This window comes from Notothenia coriiceps, unplaced genomic scaffold (genome assembly GCF_000735185.1).
Source record: "Notothenia coriiceps isolate Sejong01 unplaced genomic scaffold, NC01 NC01_scaffold00037246, whole genome shotgun sequence".
NCBI classification, from domain to species: domain Eukaryota; kingdom Metazoa; phylum Chordata; class Actinopteri; order Perciformes; family Nototheniidae; genus Notothenia; species Notothenia coriiceps.
Window position 1 is genome coordinate 24470508 of NW_011369947.1, and position 14120 is coordinate 24484627.

The 14120-nt window shown below is 39.9% G+C and overlaps 1 protein-coding gene across 1 annotated transcript in view; it reads right to left on the bottom strand.

Moving 5' to 3' along the window:
* parp14rs1 (poly(ADP-ribose) polymerase family member 14-related sequence 1) overlaps positions 1-14120 on the bottom strand; it is a 45486-nt gene that overhangs the window by 9547 nt on the left and 21819 nt on the right. The window contains exon 5 of the mRNA XM_010795298.1: positions 86-310. Coding sequence (XP_010793600.1) covers positions 86-310 — 225 coding nt within the window. The remainder of the gene's footprint in view (positions 1-85; positions 311-14120) is intronic.

The following is a 14120-nucleotide window of genomic DNA, read 5'->3' on the forward strand; positions in this document are numbered from 1 at the left end:
AAATAGGATCAAACATTATACTGCAAATTTGCATAGTTTTCATATGAAAAGGTAGAAAAATCTCATGTCAAAGTAAATGCCCTACCTTTATGGTCTTCAAAGGTGATGGTGGCAGACTGTTCTGCTTCATTAAGCACAACATTTTCCACATTTCCACCTGCATTCTCGAAATAAAGGTGAAGGAAATCAACTCCAAAACTATGTGTGTCATCGACTAACACTTGCTTTGTGACTTCAAGAGGCCGAACTGAAAGTCCTTTCTTTGCAAACCTCTTGTTTTGAGGGCAGCTTGTCACAAAATCAGTGTTCTCTGTGAGATAAAGATAAAATCATTAAGGTAGTTTTACTACAAAGGCAATTACGCTCTCATAATGTAACAAAAACAACAAATGTGGGGCAGTTTTTGTATGGTGGGTCCACATATTATTTTTATCTCAAGCATATGCAACAGGAAACGTAAGCATTAACTCGTACCAGCAGGGGGGTATACTACGAAGCAGGATTTTCGCTTAGCCGGCTAACTTCAGGGAAAACTTGGGGTTTCCGGTCCTACGAAGCTGGTTCTCTTTTTAGCAGGCTAGATCTCCATGGTAACTTAGGCTGTGCGGCTAACCTGCCCCGGAGCAGGTTAGGTTGCAGGCTAAGAGCTCAACTCAGTGAAAGCACTGCCTGCTGACCAATCAGAGCTCAGTGTGCGGAGTTTAAAGCGATCAAGTCATATTACAGGAGAAAGGAAATACAGAAAAGCTGCCGTTGCAGGAAAGACGACCGGCAAAAATCACAGACTGTGTGAACGTGAACATTAATAGAATATCACCTCCCATCTTCAGAGCAATCTGACTATTATAAAATTAGCGTTAAGAAAGCTTAGCCTACTTAAATATCTGCCACAACATAAGTAACCGGATCAGAGCAACATTAAGTACAGTCCGCGGCATATCACATCATGTATCATACAATGAACAAAAATATAAATGCAACACTTTTGTTTTTGCTCCCATTTTTCATGAGATGAACTCAAAGATCTAAAACATTTTCTATATACACAAAATAACCATTTCTCTCAAATATTGTTCACAAATCCTGGAACCAAATCGGTGTGAGTAGTGAGCACTTCTCCCTTTGCACGAGATATATCCATCCCACTCACAGGTGGTGGCATATCAATGATTGCTGATTAGCCAGCATGATTTGGATGCCCAGGTGTGTGCCTTAGGCTGGCCACAATAAGGCCACCCTGGAAAAACGTGCCAGTTTGGCTATTGCTTGGGGTTGGGGGGGTCCGAAAACCAGTCAGTCTTAAACCTAACCCTAACCTAACATGTCACCCACTACATGTTAGGGTGGGTTAGGGTTATCAACCCTAAACATGTTTAATGTGTCAGTGGGTGACACTGTAGGGTCTAGGGTTAACCTGATGTAAACCCTAAAACATTTTTAATGTGTCAGTGGGTGAATGTAGGGTTTAGTTAGGTTTAAACCTGCTGGGTTTTCGGACCCCCCAGACCCCAATAAAGCACAAACGCACGTTTTAAGTGCCTTTTATGTGTGGCCCAGCAAGGCACATCATGTGCNTGTGTATTCGGGGAGGGTGCACAGCTGATTGCAGCAGGTGAGTGGAGGTTGAGCCGAGAGCTAGGAGTGACAACCACCACGCCCACACAAACAACACACAAAGGAGACGGCTGGAGCAGTACAGCCACCACAGCGTTACCTAATGCAACTCCACACTACGTCTTACGGTGCCGTGTACCGGAGGGGAGAGAGAGAGAGCAGCGAAGGGGGGGGGAGAGAGAAGTAATACGGTTTCCTGATAAAGCTGTGGAGAGTATGTGCTGCAGGGAGGTGGATGCACAACGCACCCAGGAACGAACGCTAGCTCCGGTCCTTTTTACTGTGGACTCGATGTCCTGACAGGCTGGTATTTGTGCAATCTGCACAAAACAATACTGCACCATGATTACAAATGGTGAAATACAATGTAAAACTACCAAAAAATACCAGCTCACTAAAACACAACTGCTCAACTCAACGCAACTACTAACTATACCCGCGGTCAGAGAGCGGAGATGTTTACCCTTTGTGATGTAATATGACGTGTTTGACGTATGACCTTAAAAAAAAGCGCAGAGAAAAAAGCGCAGAGCTCAAAATTGCTCCTTTCCCTCTGAATTCCTGCCCTTATGTCTCGTAAAACATATCAAATCCTACATTCACTTTTTTTTAATTGTAATTTTCAAGCAAGTTTAAGCATAAATGTCGGAAAAAAACCCCCCTGCAAAATGCTCTTTAATGGAGTTCCTTCCTGTCCAAGCAAAGACTGCATGATAAATATCACTATATGAATTGTGCCATTACTTATATGGCTGATGAGCTGGATGGTCGATGATAGTTTGCTCGAAGGGTTTAGGTCAATATTGAGCTTTTATTACATATCCAATATTAGCCTCCTCCAGGGCGATGCAGTGTTGTTCACCATAAAACTGATTCATAAAGACATCAGAGAAAAAACCCAAATTCAATAATGAAGTGAATGTTTCTCATATAGGTTTGTTAAATGACTTAAAACAAATACTGATTCAAAGATTTAAATAGCTTTTTATCAAACTTTAAACCTTTTAATTACATGTTTCAGTCAATGGACACTTTGTCTCACTGTCTCCCTAACAGTTATTTAACTCCTTAAATAATAACAATAACCAAAACAAATAAACGTTGTCTTTGCTTCTTTAAAAAAGCAAGCTCTTATAACTTAAATTAAATGTTTCCATATTGGTTTTATCAATTATCATTGGATCCCTTAGGGCTGAATGCAACTATGAATGCTTTGCCGCCTTGACAAAATATTGAAACACCTTTTACTGAAATGCTGTGCAACACGAAACAACCTTGTACCAACAAAGAGATGACAACAGAAACCATTTCCTCTCAAGAAGGACGGACATTCTTGAAGGCTTTCTGATTGTAAGGGTGTAAAACTGGAGAAACAATGATCCTTATTTTCAAATTCAGCTGCAGCCTGGGAAGAAAACTGGATGAATAGTGTATTCAAAGACAAACAAAACAACAAGGCCTGAAAGACAAAGTGTTTCTTCTGATGAAGTCTCCGTAGACTGTTTCCATCTCCATTAGCCCCTCACTTTCCTATCCTTCAAAATGGGATGAAAGCCAAAAGTGCTTGTTAAACTAATTTGAAAATTACTCTTCTGTAGACAGTTTGTTTTTCGTGCGAACAAACGTTAAAAGCTGCACGAGTGGAAGCAGTTAGCTCGCGGGTGCCAGTTCACTTGCTCCCAACAGTGTTGATCAAACACGCCGTGTTTTCATAACTGTCGTGTGACGGTCTGATGAACATGATTGCCATGTACATCATCAAGGCTTTAGATAAAGCTCGGTAATCTCTTCGCAAGGACAGACAAGCCCAAAGCACTTTTGATTAAAGGACAAGTTTGCATGAAAAAAAATCTGGACATGGCAGCAGTGCCCATATTTATCATGTTTATGTTCAAACAAACAACAGCAATGTGAGGTCTTTTGTGCCAAATTAATACAGAAGTATGGAACCCTTTTACATCATAGATTAACTAAATGTTTCCTGACTAACTTAAAGGGGACCTATTATGCAAAATCCATTTGTTCATGTCTTTTATATTACATTACATTACAAGTCACTTGTTAGACGCTTTTATCCAAAGCGACTAACATACTCAATACTGTGGGCAATCCCCACAGGAATAATTTGTGGTGAAGTGTCTCAGGGACACAACGACATGCTGACTGCAGTGGGGTTTGAACCTGTGCTCCCCTGATCCCAACACCAATGCACTAAACCACTGCGCCACACACCTCCCACGTTATATCCAACAACATGTGTCCCCTCTGTGTAAAGAGAAAAGTTTCAGGAAAAAAGATTCTTTCTCTTTTTGTACTGATCCATTTATATAAAAGCCTGTCTGAAAATGAGCTGATCAGATTTGGGCCACTTTATGATGTCATAACGATCTTTTGGCTTGAGTAACCATTAGCCAATCACCAACCAAGGTAAATTCCCCCCCCCTCCACCTTATCACCTGAATCTCCTCCTAGGGCACCTTTGTGTTCTTTATAACCAAATATCTCTCAGAGGGGTGTGGGGGGGTGGGGCTACTTATTTTCATCTAAAGTAACAGACAGAGAATCAGCACTTTTGAGACAGGGCTGAAAAAGAGGGGATTATGGGATGCTGCAACGATCTGCTTGGTGTTTGGAGCCAAACACCTCAGAGACATGTTTTGTATATATCTGACACCTATTATATATTGATGTATAATAGGGGACCTTTAATTTGAATCAAAACTCAATTATCAGAAAGTTATGTCTCAGCAGAGGTGGAGTTGAAAAACCAGTGTTTGCCAGAACACTGGCAGCAGTGTACGTTTGTAAGAGGTGGAACAAGCAGGGTTTTACATTAGACTTGAAAGGAACCTAATTGTGTGCAGCAGAACAATACCCAGCGGGAACTGGCTCCAGAATACTGAGTGAGAAGTCAGAAACAGGTGAGTGCACTATTGGCACAGGTGTCAGGGTCGCACAGTTGTTTTAAAACAGCACCTGCTAAAGTTGAGCAGACATCCATCCTGTCACTGGAGTATAAAACTAAACTAAAATGAATTAGTATAACTCTTCCTCTTTATCATTTTGATGAGATCTGCTTCACGATGGGAATTAAATCAAGAGCCAGGCAGAACTTTTCCATTTGGCATTTATTCAAATCCAAACCTCTCCAAAAGTGTTCATAATGAAATAATGACAAGCAGGGAGTCGGATGGCTTAAAGTGAGAGAGTCATATCAAGTGACCGCATTCCCATTATTATTGAGTGTTGTTTTTAATCTATTATAATAATTATACATAATCATTTCTTTGATTAATTGACTAATCATTTAGGTATAACATTTTATGAAATTGTTAAAAATGCTCATTGTCAGCTACAGACAAACAGGATGTAAACACATTTTGATTGTGTATATATACTGTATATATACAGTATATAAAAGCGATTCAATTCTCATATTTTAAGAGGTTACTTATCTCATAATGACTATAACTTTAGCTTTGCACTAGTTTAAGAAATGCAATGTGAGCTTTAGTTTAACAATGTAAGTCCTTCCATTGGCTGCTACCATTCCAAGGTTGCTTTAAGATAAACCAAATACATTGAGATCATAAAACATTGTTATTCTCTCTATACGTTTTTCTCATTGCCACATATCCGTTATGATGTGACCACTTGAGAAAGTTGACTTGGTCCCATTGTTCTGCCCTCACTGGCAAGGCAGAAAAGAGTGTGAGTCAGAGAGTAGTGGATTCAGTTGTCAGGAGACGTAACCGAGACCAATGCCAAGACCGCATTCAGCAGAGACGAGGCTCCACATGCATTTTTCACAGAAGCACAAACTACTTGACATTTGGATGGACCTTTCCTCCTCGCTGCTTATCCCCCCCTGATGTGGGCAGGAAAGGAGAGAGCAAGGGAGCATGGAAGCACATCGGAGGATTGGAAGACTGTTGCAGGGCGAGGAGATTTGGTCCGGTGTAAATAATCCCATCGTAGTGTAGAAACAGGAAGTGGAGGTAGCAGCATCCTCTCTGTTCATCACCTCTTCTCATGAAAAAACTCATTTTAATCTCAGACGTCTGCAGCCAAAACATGTGTTCTGGATCTTTTGATGCCTCTCTCTCTTTCATTCGCTCGGCCATCACTCAGAAATCTGACTGACTATCTCTAAATGGATTCGGATGGGGCTAGCAACCAGGTGTAATAACCTTCCTCCCCTCTTCTTCACGCTCATTCTGATTCCTCTATCTCGCAGACTTTCATCTCTTTCCCTATTTTCCTGTTTCCCCGTCTTTCTCCCCGCTGATGGAAATATTCAGATACTGGGTCACACAGTGCTTGTAAGAACTTCACAGACCTTTTCATCATAATAGATTTGCTCTGCAAAGCACTGATTCGAACAAAAATGGCTGCATTGCACCAAATGGGAGAAAACCTGCAGGTAAACACATGATCAGGGATTGTTGGATGCATTGTGGAGAGAGACCACGCTGCAGAAAAACAGGGACACAGAAGCTGTAATGTTACCAATAAGATTTGGTACACACTTCAAACTCAACTATTAAGATCACCAATTATCTTGAAGTCTAAGATAATTGGGGATGTGTCTTGATGACCAATTTTCTGTTGTTATTTTTATGCTAACTACTGTATATCAAAGCAGATTGCAGGGCCATGGACATGTCTAGGTCAACTTGAGTCATGTTTCAAGTCTTAGAGATGCCAACTTTTGGTTAAGTCTCTAGTATACAGTTCTGCTGCTCATTGCCATTGAACAAGTGAATAGGAACCAGAAAAAAGCATAATGTGGGCAACAAGGGGGAGCCTAAGATCATAAGAAAATTGAAGCATCAAGTACAAATCTGTTCTAGGAGTCAAATATGTCTATGTTTGTTGAATGTAATTCCCTATCTCTGTCTGATATACATTGTCCCACAAATTCAGGATATCAGGATAAATGACCATTAGCCCTCAGCTTTGTCTTTCCCCTTTATCTGGGCCACACACGTTTATAGAATGGGACGTCTAGACATCTTTTCACACTCCGTTCCTAGTTCCCTTGGCTGTCACATTACAAACTATGAGGTCCTCACAGTGCCACGTTTTTATTTAGCTCCTTATATCCCCATGTTATTGCAGATCCTTAACAGGCAAATAAGACACGGCCATGCACATTTAGGTTGCTATAAAGGCAAATGAGACAAATTAACTGTTGTTGTTTGGGGTGGAACAACTTACTGGTAAAGTTACTTCTGATTCTGTATTAGAGGCCAAGTTCAAGTTTGGTTGAAGAGGCAAGAGCTAATACAACTGAACATAAACCTTCAAGAATGAGCCCATAATTGTTGTTAAGCAACACTAAGACTGCATACTTGATATTTTTGGCAGTAACCCTCTTTTTTTTCTTTTCTTCCTTCATCCACCTCCTACATGGACATCCGACCCTTAACTTTCCCTTTCATGCCAGCTAACCTGCCTCCTCGCTCACTTCAAATAGCCGTCCTTGTTGTTTGTCAAGCTTCATTCAGCATGTCTTTTTTTTAGCTTGTTCTCCACTGATTTATATAAACACACATATAAAAACCTTGATGATGTTATCAATCGACACAAGGACAACATGTTTGTTTGTAATCTGTTTGCATCCAATAGAAAATGTTCATAAAGTGTACTGACTCATTAAGGAAGCTGTGAAATGTCACCAGTTTGAGTGTCATTTGGCGGTGGCTAGGTAGAATATGGTCTTTTTTTTTTAAATCAGAGTTTTTCCACTAAAAGCATCTGTTTTATCTTGAAAACCTTGTAGGCCTTTGAACAAAAACAATGAACTGAAAGACACTGAATCGCTACATAGAATTAGAGGAAATGCAGAATTTAGGGATCACTTTCTACTCCTTGTGAATAACGCATAGCTTTTTGAACCATTATTAAAATATTATTAAAAATACAGAAAAAAGTGCAGCTCTAGCTCAATGTTTCATGATCATTTTGGATTCCAACAAGCTACTTTTTCGAGTCAAAAAGCCTCTGCAGCTGATGGAAATCCTCTCAGAATCATAATTTAGGCCATTGTTTGCCATAATCCCCTTCTGCAATGAGGATAAAGATCGGTTCTGTCAGCTATTTAGCATTGCTGCAGAAATTACCATACTACTATGAGTCTTCTTTCTCATTTTCAGTCACTTTCCGAAATGTGTTAGTTTCCCATCAGTGACACTGTCAGCACCAGAACAAAGATAAAATGCGGTTTCATATTTGTGCATCAAACAAGCTGAGTGAGATATGGAAAATTATCAAATTAAATGTGCTCATTTCATTCTCACAGTTCAGAAGCAGCTGAAGAGGTGTCACCTCAATGCCCCTGTTTGTGGTGAATGTGTCATCTCCCCTCTTGATTCCTTTGGAGTGATACGACTGCATAATCTTTTGCTTGTTTTCTATTATTTCTCTTCCTCACTGACAGCTAGTTTGCATTGTGTAGCATCATCAGCTTCTCATGAATAGACAAGTATTGTTCGCGGGGAAATTTCCATGCCAAAATAAAAGGGATTAATCAAAGAATGACACACAGAAACACAAAGAAAAAGGCACCAGTGTACATAAATAGACACACACACACACACACACACACACGCTTGTTCAAACAAACAAACTGAACTTCATTACTTTGTCGGAGTGCAGTCGAAATGCTCCCATACATCTCGAGGCAAAAGCCTATTGGCTCTGAGCCTCTGCAGGGAATCAAGACGTCCCTTAACACAGACGCTATTGGCTTACCAACAACAGCTGACCTTGAGGGAACCGACCTGGGCCTCAGACAAATGAGTCACTGCACTGTGTTTCTGTTGGGAGCTGCTATTAAATAGATCTGTTTACCAGGTGCTGAGGGATAGAGGCTGCAAATGTGTGTGTCTTTGCAGGACAGGAACACATGTTCACGCTGCACTTTGCTCAGAACAATCCCTGATGGCTGTCGAGCTCTTTTCATCTGAGTCTGACAGTGAAAGATGGGGAGGCCAGCAGAAAACAGACAGGAGGCAGATGAAGAGGGGAAAAAAGAGAGATTTCAAAGAAGTCCTACAACACATATCAGTATGGGGGTATTTATAGTCCCTCTCTGTCGCCCCTCCAACCTTGAGAGTCATTGAGCAAAGTCTGAATGCCTCTGAGCAGAATATCAAATGATTGGAGGAAGCAAAACAACGGTGAAGCTCGCTCTTCCATCACCGTTATTACCTGCTTTACCATCACACTGCCGCTGCTTTTCTCTCCTCGAGTGGCTCTCAGACACAAGACAGACATGAACCCAACTGCTACAAGGACTCTACTCCCAAAACCCCTTTGAGCAGCCTTTCACACACATAGAAACTGCACAGAATATGAGCTGAATGAATGTCTGAGGAAAATGTGAGATGCTTTTTATTTCTATTCAGATCAATAGAGGTTTGACCCTTTCATGGGATGGCTATTTCACCTCTTTTCTGGAAATAAACATACTTCCAAAATTAAAATTAAAACAACTAGCTACTTTTAAACTTACTTAACAATCACAATCTAGAGCATAAATTACAACAACTGCAATTAGTGGAAGCCAAATGATATCCTAAACATCTAATACTTAATGTATGTATAGCATTGTAAATGTGCATACACAAAACATTTCAGATTTAGAAGTATTTATGTAGTCAATCATAAGTGGGGCGATGCTAACCCTATAATGTAGTCTGAAATTGTTAGCACAACCATTGGTTATTTGAGGTATACTGTGTTGTTTTTGTTAAGTATAATTAATACTCGAATAAACTATAAACCTTTTCCGATACATAAATATTAATTTACTATTTTAATGCGCCACTTTGGATGTTTGAATCATATTTCATAGATATATTATATCTTTACTCTCTCAAACTAAAAAGGGAATAAGCTAGGGAAAGCTTGTTGTGTTAGTTAGCTAGTTCAGTCATTAACATTGTCAGTTACTGGTTAATATGAACTATTCTCTATAGGAAATTAGGTAAAATGGTGTTAAACAGATACATTAGCTGGGCTTACTTTAAATGAGAAAAAAGCAGACGGAATTGACTCCGGAAGGGCAAACACAAACAATATTTCTGTCGATGGTTGCATGTTTAGAGGAGATGAATATGCTGTGATAAACTGTGTTTAGTATTTCAAATCCAGTGTTTTTACCACACATAAGCCATGGCTAATACAAAGTTTATTCAAGGTTTCCTTTTCTTACAAATATTGGAGTAGGCAGTGCGAGCAGCTTTGGATGTTGGTTGACAGACTGACTGTTGGCAGAGTCTCAGTGGCTTGGCAGGAGAACATGTCACATATCACTGGTATGTTTCAGGGTACGGTGCTCTCACTGGCACAAACATGCATGAGAAATGAAGCTCAGGCTTGACCAACATGTCTGCAAAACCCACACAAACTCACAAAGACAGGTAACACACCGCTCGAGGTCTCTCAGTATGAGCGAGGCGTTGCACTGTGGAAAGCTCATTTCTTTCAAGCGGACCCCGGGGAGAGGGAGTGGATAGAGGAGAGGAGAGGACAGGGCGGCTCTCTGGAAGTGGAGCTCTCTGACAGAAGAACAAGGACAGCAAACGTGAGCGGAGCCTTTAATGCCCTCCAGACCAACAATGCCTTTAAGGTTCTAACAACGCTGCAAGGTGCAGCAGAGTCAAACACCTCCAAGGGGTTCACTGAATATTTCCTGTTCAAAGTAGACATTTCCACCACAAAGGAAGTGTCTAGAGAAAGTGTTTCCTGTGTAGAATAATTTCCACTGAATGTGAATGTCAAAATAATAGAGATGTGGGACCTTTTTAAGGAAGCATGACATTCAACAATTTCATTTGGCAGATGATTTTATACAAAGCGACTTCATGACTGAGACATGCATACGAGAGCAATTCAGTTAAGTATTTTGCCCAAGGGCACTTCATCATATTGAAAGCAAGGTCTGGGAATGGAACCATTGACCCCTTTGATTGGTAGATGCCCATTTGGCAAAAAATAAAAATGGTTAGGTTCAGAGATAATCTAATTGATCTGGCAAAAAAAAACTATTTTTGAACCTAAACTTACATTCTGGATTACAATCATTGATACGGTTGAACGGAAAGGAATCGATGCCTTCATGACCAGGCTTGACACGGCAATATTGAGCCAATAGTAATGTCAAACACAGAGCTCTCTGTTTCCTCTGCATTGTATTACATAATGACAGCTGGCACCGTTATGCTATCTGTGCTACTGTGGGGTCATAGCCTGGATTTTAATTGGAGACTGAATTAAGGACCATTCCTTTCATAATGAGCTTCCCTTTGCAAGGGAAAGGAGGGATAGTGAATATTTTTGAAGAGAATAGGGGGGAATTTTACTGGCTGAATTATGGAGAATATAACGCATATGGAAGAGTTACGGCTCGGCTTTAGTCCTAGGGCATGATCACAGGTATTCTCCCGTAATAGAATGTCCATAAATCTCAGAATTGACTGTTATTCTACCCATGAAAACTGAGATGCTTTTTTTCTGTGTTCATTATAAGCTATTCAGGCAGGAAGTTGTAGAGAAACTTTTTTTTCTGTGAGCGGATGTGTTCTTTGATGTTACGAAGCAAAAGGCTGACGAGAGAGTGTTTGTTTAATGGAAATCCACAAGAAGAAGAAAAGAAGAGGACGCAATGCAAACAGAGGAAACATATGTTGGCATTAGGAAGACATCTGTCACTGCAATTGAGTCAGCTGTTAATTGATATGGTGCCCTATCACTATTAATTGTTTAAAAAGAACAATTCATAATAATATAAAATAATAACTTGATTAAAAAAGGTTCATACATCAATGTAGCCCACTTTTAATACAAGAGTCCTATTTAATTAGATGAATAACTATTGCTATAGGTTTCCCCTGCTTCAAGACCTTTTGCTAAGCTAAGCTAACCATCCATTAGCTTTACATTTTGTGATTCTGAAAAGTCTAAAAATAATAAGTGTGTGTCTGTGAGAGGAAGACACAGAGAGACAAATAATGACAGTGTGTGTGGGCTCATCAAAGAACAGCAGCAGGTTGAATCAACTCAAGGGAGCCATGGAGAGCAGCAGACATTCATTATTAGCTTCTCTGCTCGCGCACACACACATTTGCAAATATACACAATGTACGCAACGTATGCCCCTCCTGCCCATCATGTCGTCTTAGCAGAAATCCTCACGGACCCTACAGAGTCCTGTTCAGTCAGTCAGCAGTCTACATCACTATGGCAATTGCCTCAATTCATCCTCAGTCTGGGTAAGTGCATGAATACTGTGTGTAAATCATTAAAAGAAAGTAAAAGAATGATTGTCTTTGATTTGCATTCCTCTAAAAAAATATATGTATTGTGTTGGCTGTTGCTTACGACCAAATGGCCCATTTAGGTGTGTTTGGGTAATGTATTGCCCAAGTTATTTAAGATTTTTTTTTTTTTTTTTTTAAATGGGTATTTTTTCATCCTGGTGAAAAGAAAGTCCTTGAAGATTCTGAAAACACCACCAGAACACCAATAAATGTCTTTATTAAAGGTTTTATTAAAGACATTAAAGCTTTGAGCTGTGATTCAATGTATAGTTGATGAGAAGTACTAACTTGGGCTATGATATTTCTAACTAAATGTAAATACAGAACACTGTCGGTATTAAAACAAGCTATTGATACTGTTGTTTCTGCAGAGAACAAATTGAGTGTGTATCCGTATGTACACTGTGTAGGGTCCTGTCTATTTAAGAGTGCTGCTGCAGCTTTGATCCTGTGATCCCATTAAACAAACACAAATAACAACAGCATCTCATTGACACCTAAGGGCTGGGTTATCTGTGTGTGTTAACAGCATCGATATGGATTGCAACTGTAATACATATTCACAATTCCAACATGCACTCCTCAGCAGTGAAAATGCCACTCGTTGTCCAATTAGTTTACTTAAAAACATTTATAAAGCGCTCTGAAAGGTTGCACGGAGCTTGATCTAAAAGCTCTCTGACAGAGAGCTTATTGAGGACGATTTCACGCTGAGCTCGGCTTTTATCAGACAGAACACAGAGAGGCGTGTGTAGGATGATACCTCATAACAGAGGTGTTGAGACATTACTCCGGTTGACTAAGGTAAATGTGTTGAACTGATAAGTGGGAAACAAGGTACATCAGAAAGTAAATGAATAAATATGGTATAACATTTCAAAGTACATTATAAGCCTTAAATGTGGATTGTTAGAGATTGGAAATTAATCATGATGAGCAAGTTGAAGTAAGGATAAATCAAAAAGCAGCTCCTCCAAGTTGTCATATTTCAGCATAATGAGCCCTTATTTTCTGAAGATATATTTCCATACGTATGGCGGCAGGATCCTAATTTGGTTTTGAGTGCAGTGCTTCTGCCTTTTTGATTGTAGGGAACATGTTTATCTTAGAAACCTGAAACTCAGCGGAGAGGTGAGCAATTACTGTCTTCTGGGGAGACGTTACGTGAGATGGATTTTATATCTACTATTAGGACATCATGACTCATCTTTAACAGCAGAGAGAGGCGGTGGTGGTTTGGGGGTGGCCGTATGAAGGAACCTGAGCTGTGTGAGGGCTAAGGATCTGTTAGCTTGCTCTCCAGGACAGATTTGACTCTAAAGGTTACTTGACACATGATGGACGTGATGGAAAGAAGTTGCACAAGTTGCTTCTCCACTACAAGCAGGTACAAGCTTAGTATCATTTTGGTTCACTGCAATGCCCATTTTTTCCTATAATTTAGCTGTATCAAAACATCAAACAATTGTAAACAAATAAATGAGATAAAAGAAAACAAGAAAACAGGTCACTCATTAAAAGCTAGACTGTAAGTATTTGAGTTGAGCACAATTTAGGATCTGAAAACCTTGACTTTATGACTTTTGATCCTTTGCAGTTGTGGCAAGATCTCTACGGGGACAAACAACCTAACTACTTCCAATCTATTTCCAATCAAAGTCGCCACAATAGCCCCATTTTACTAGCAAAGCTCAACCCTTTAACACTAAGCCTCACTTACTTTTGGTCAACAGTGTTCTGCAAAGCCTTTACTGTGTTTTTTTAGTCTTGTGCAGTTCTAAGATGTATCCGATCCTTGAAGCAAACAAGGTCATCAAAATGTGTCTTTAAAGATGTTTGGCATATTAGCAAGACAACCATAAAATGCACTTTTCCTTGTAAGCTCCAGCTGACAAATAGACCTTGAAATGAGTGTGATAATTTAATGCAAATGGTGCTTGACAAGAACATCATCTTTGATAAATAAGATTTTACCAACCTCGAAGAAGAGGTGGTTAAGTGATGCAATTTTTTTCATCGTTCAGTGGTGTAGAAGCGGAAGAAATCTTCTCGCATTGAAATGTGAACCTAGACTTAACCTTGGTGCTATACAGAAGGTGTTTGTTCCCCAGAACTCATTATAAGGTGTGTAATCGCCAAACCCAGCTTCTTGTCAAGAAGGTAGCTCTACAAGTGGAG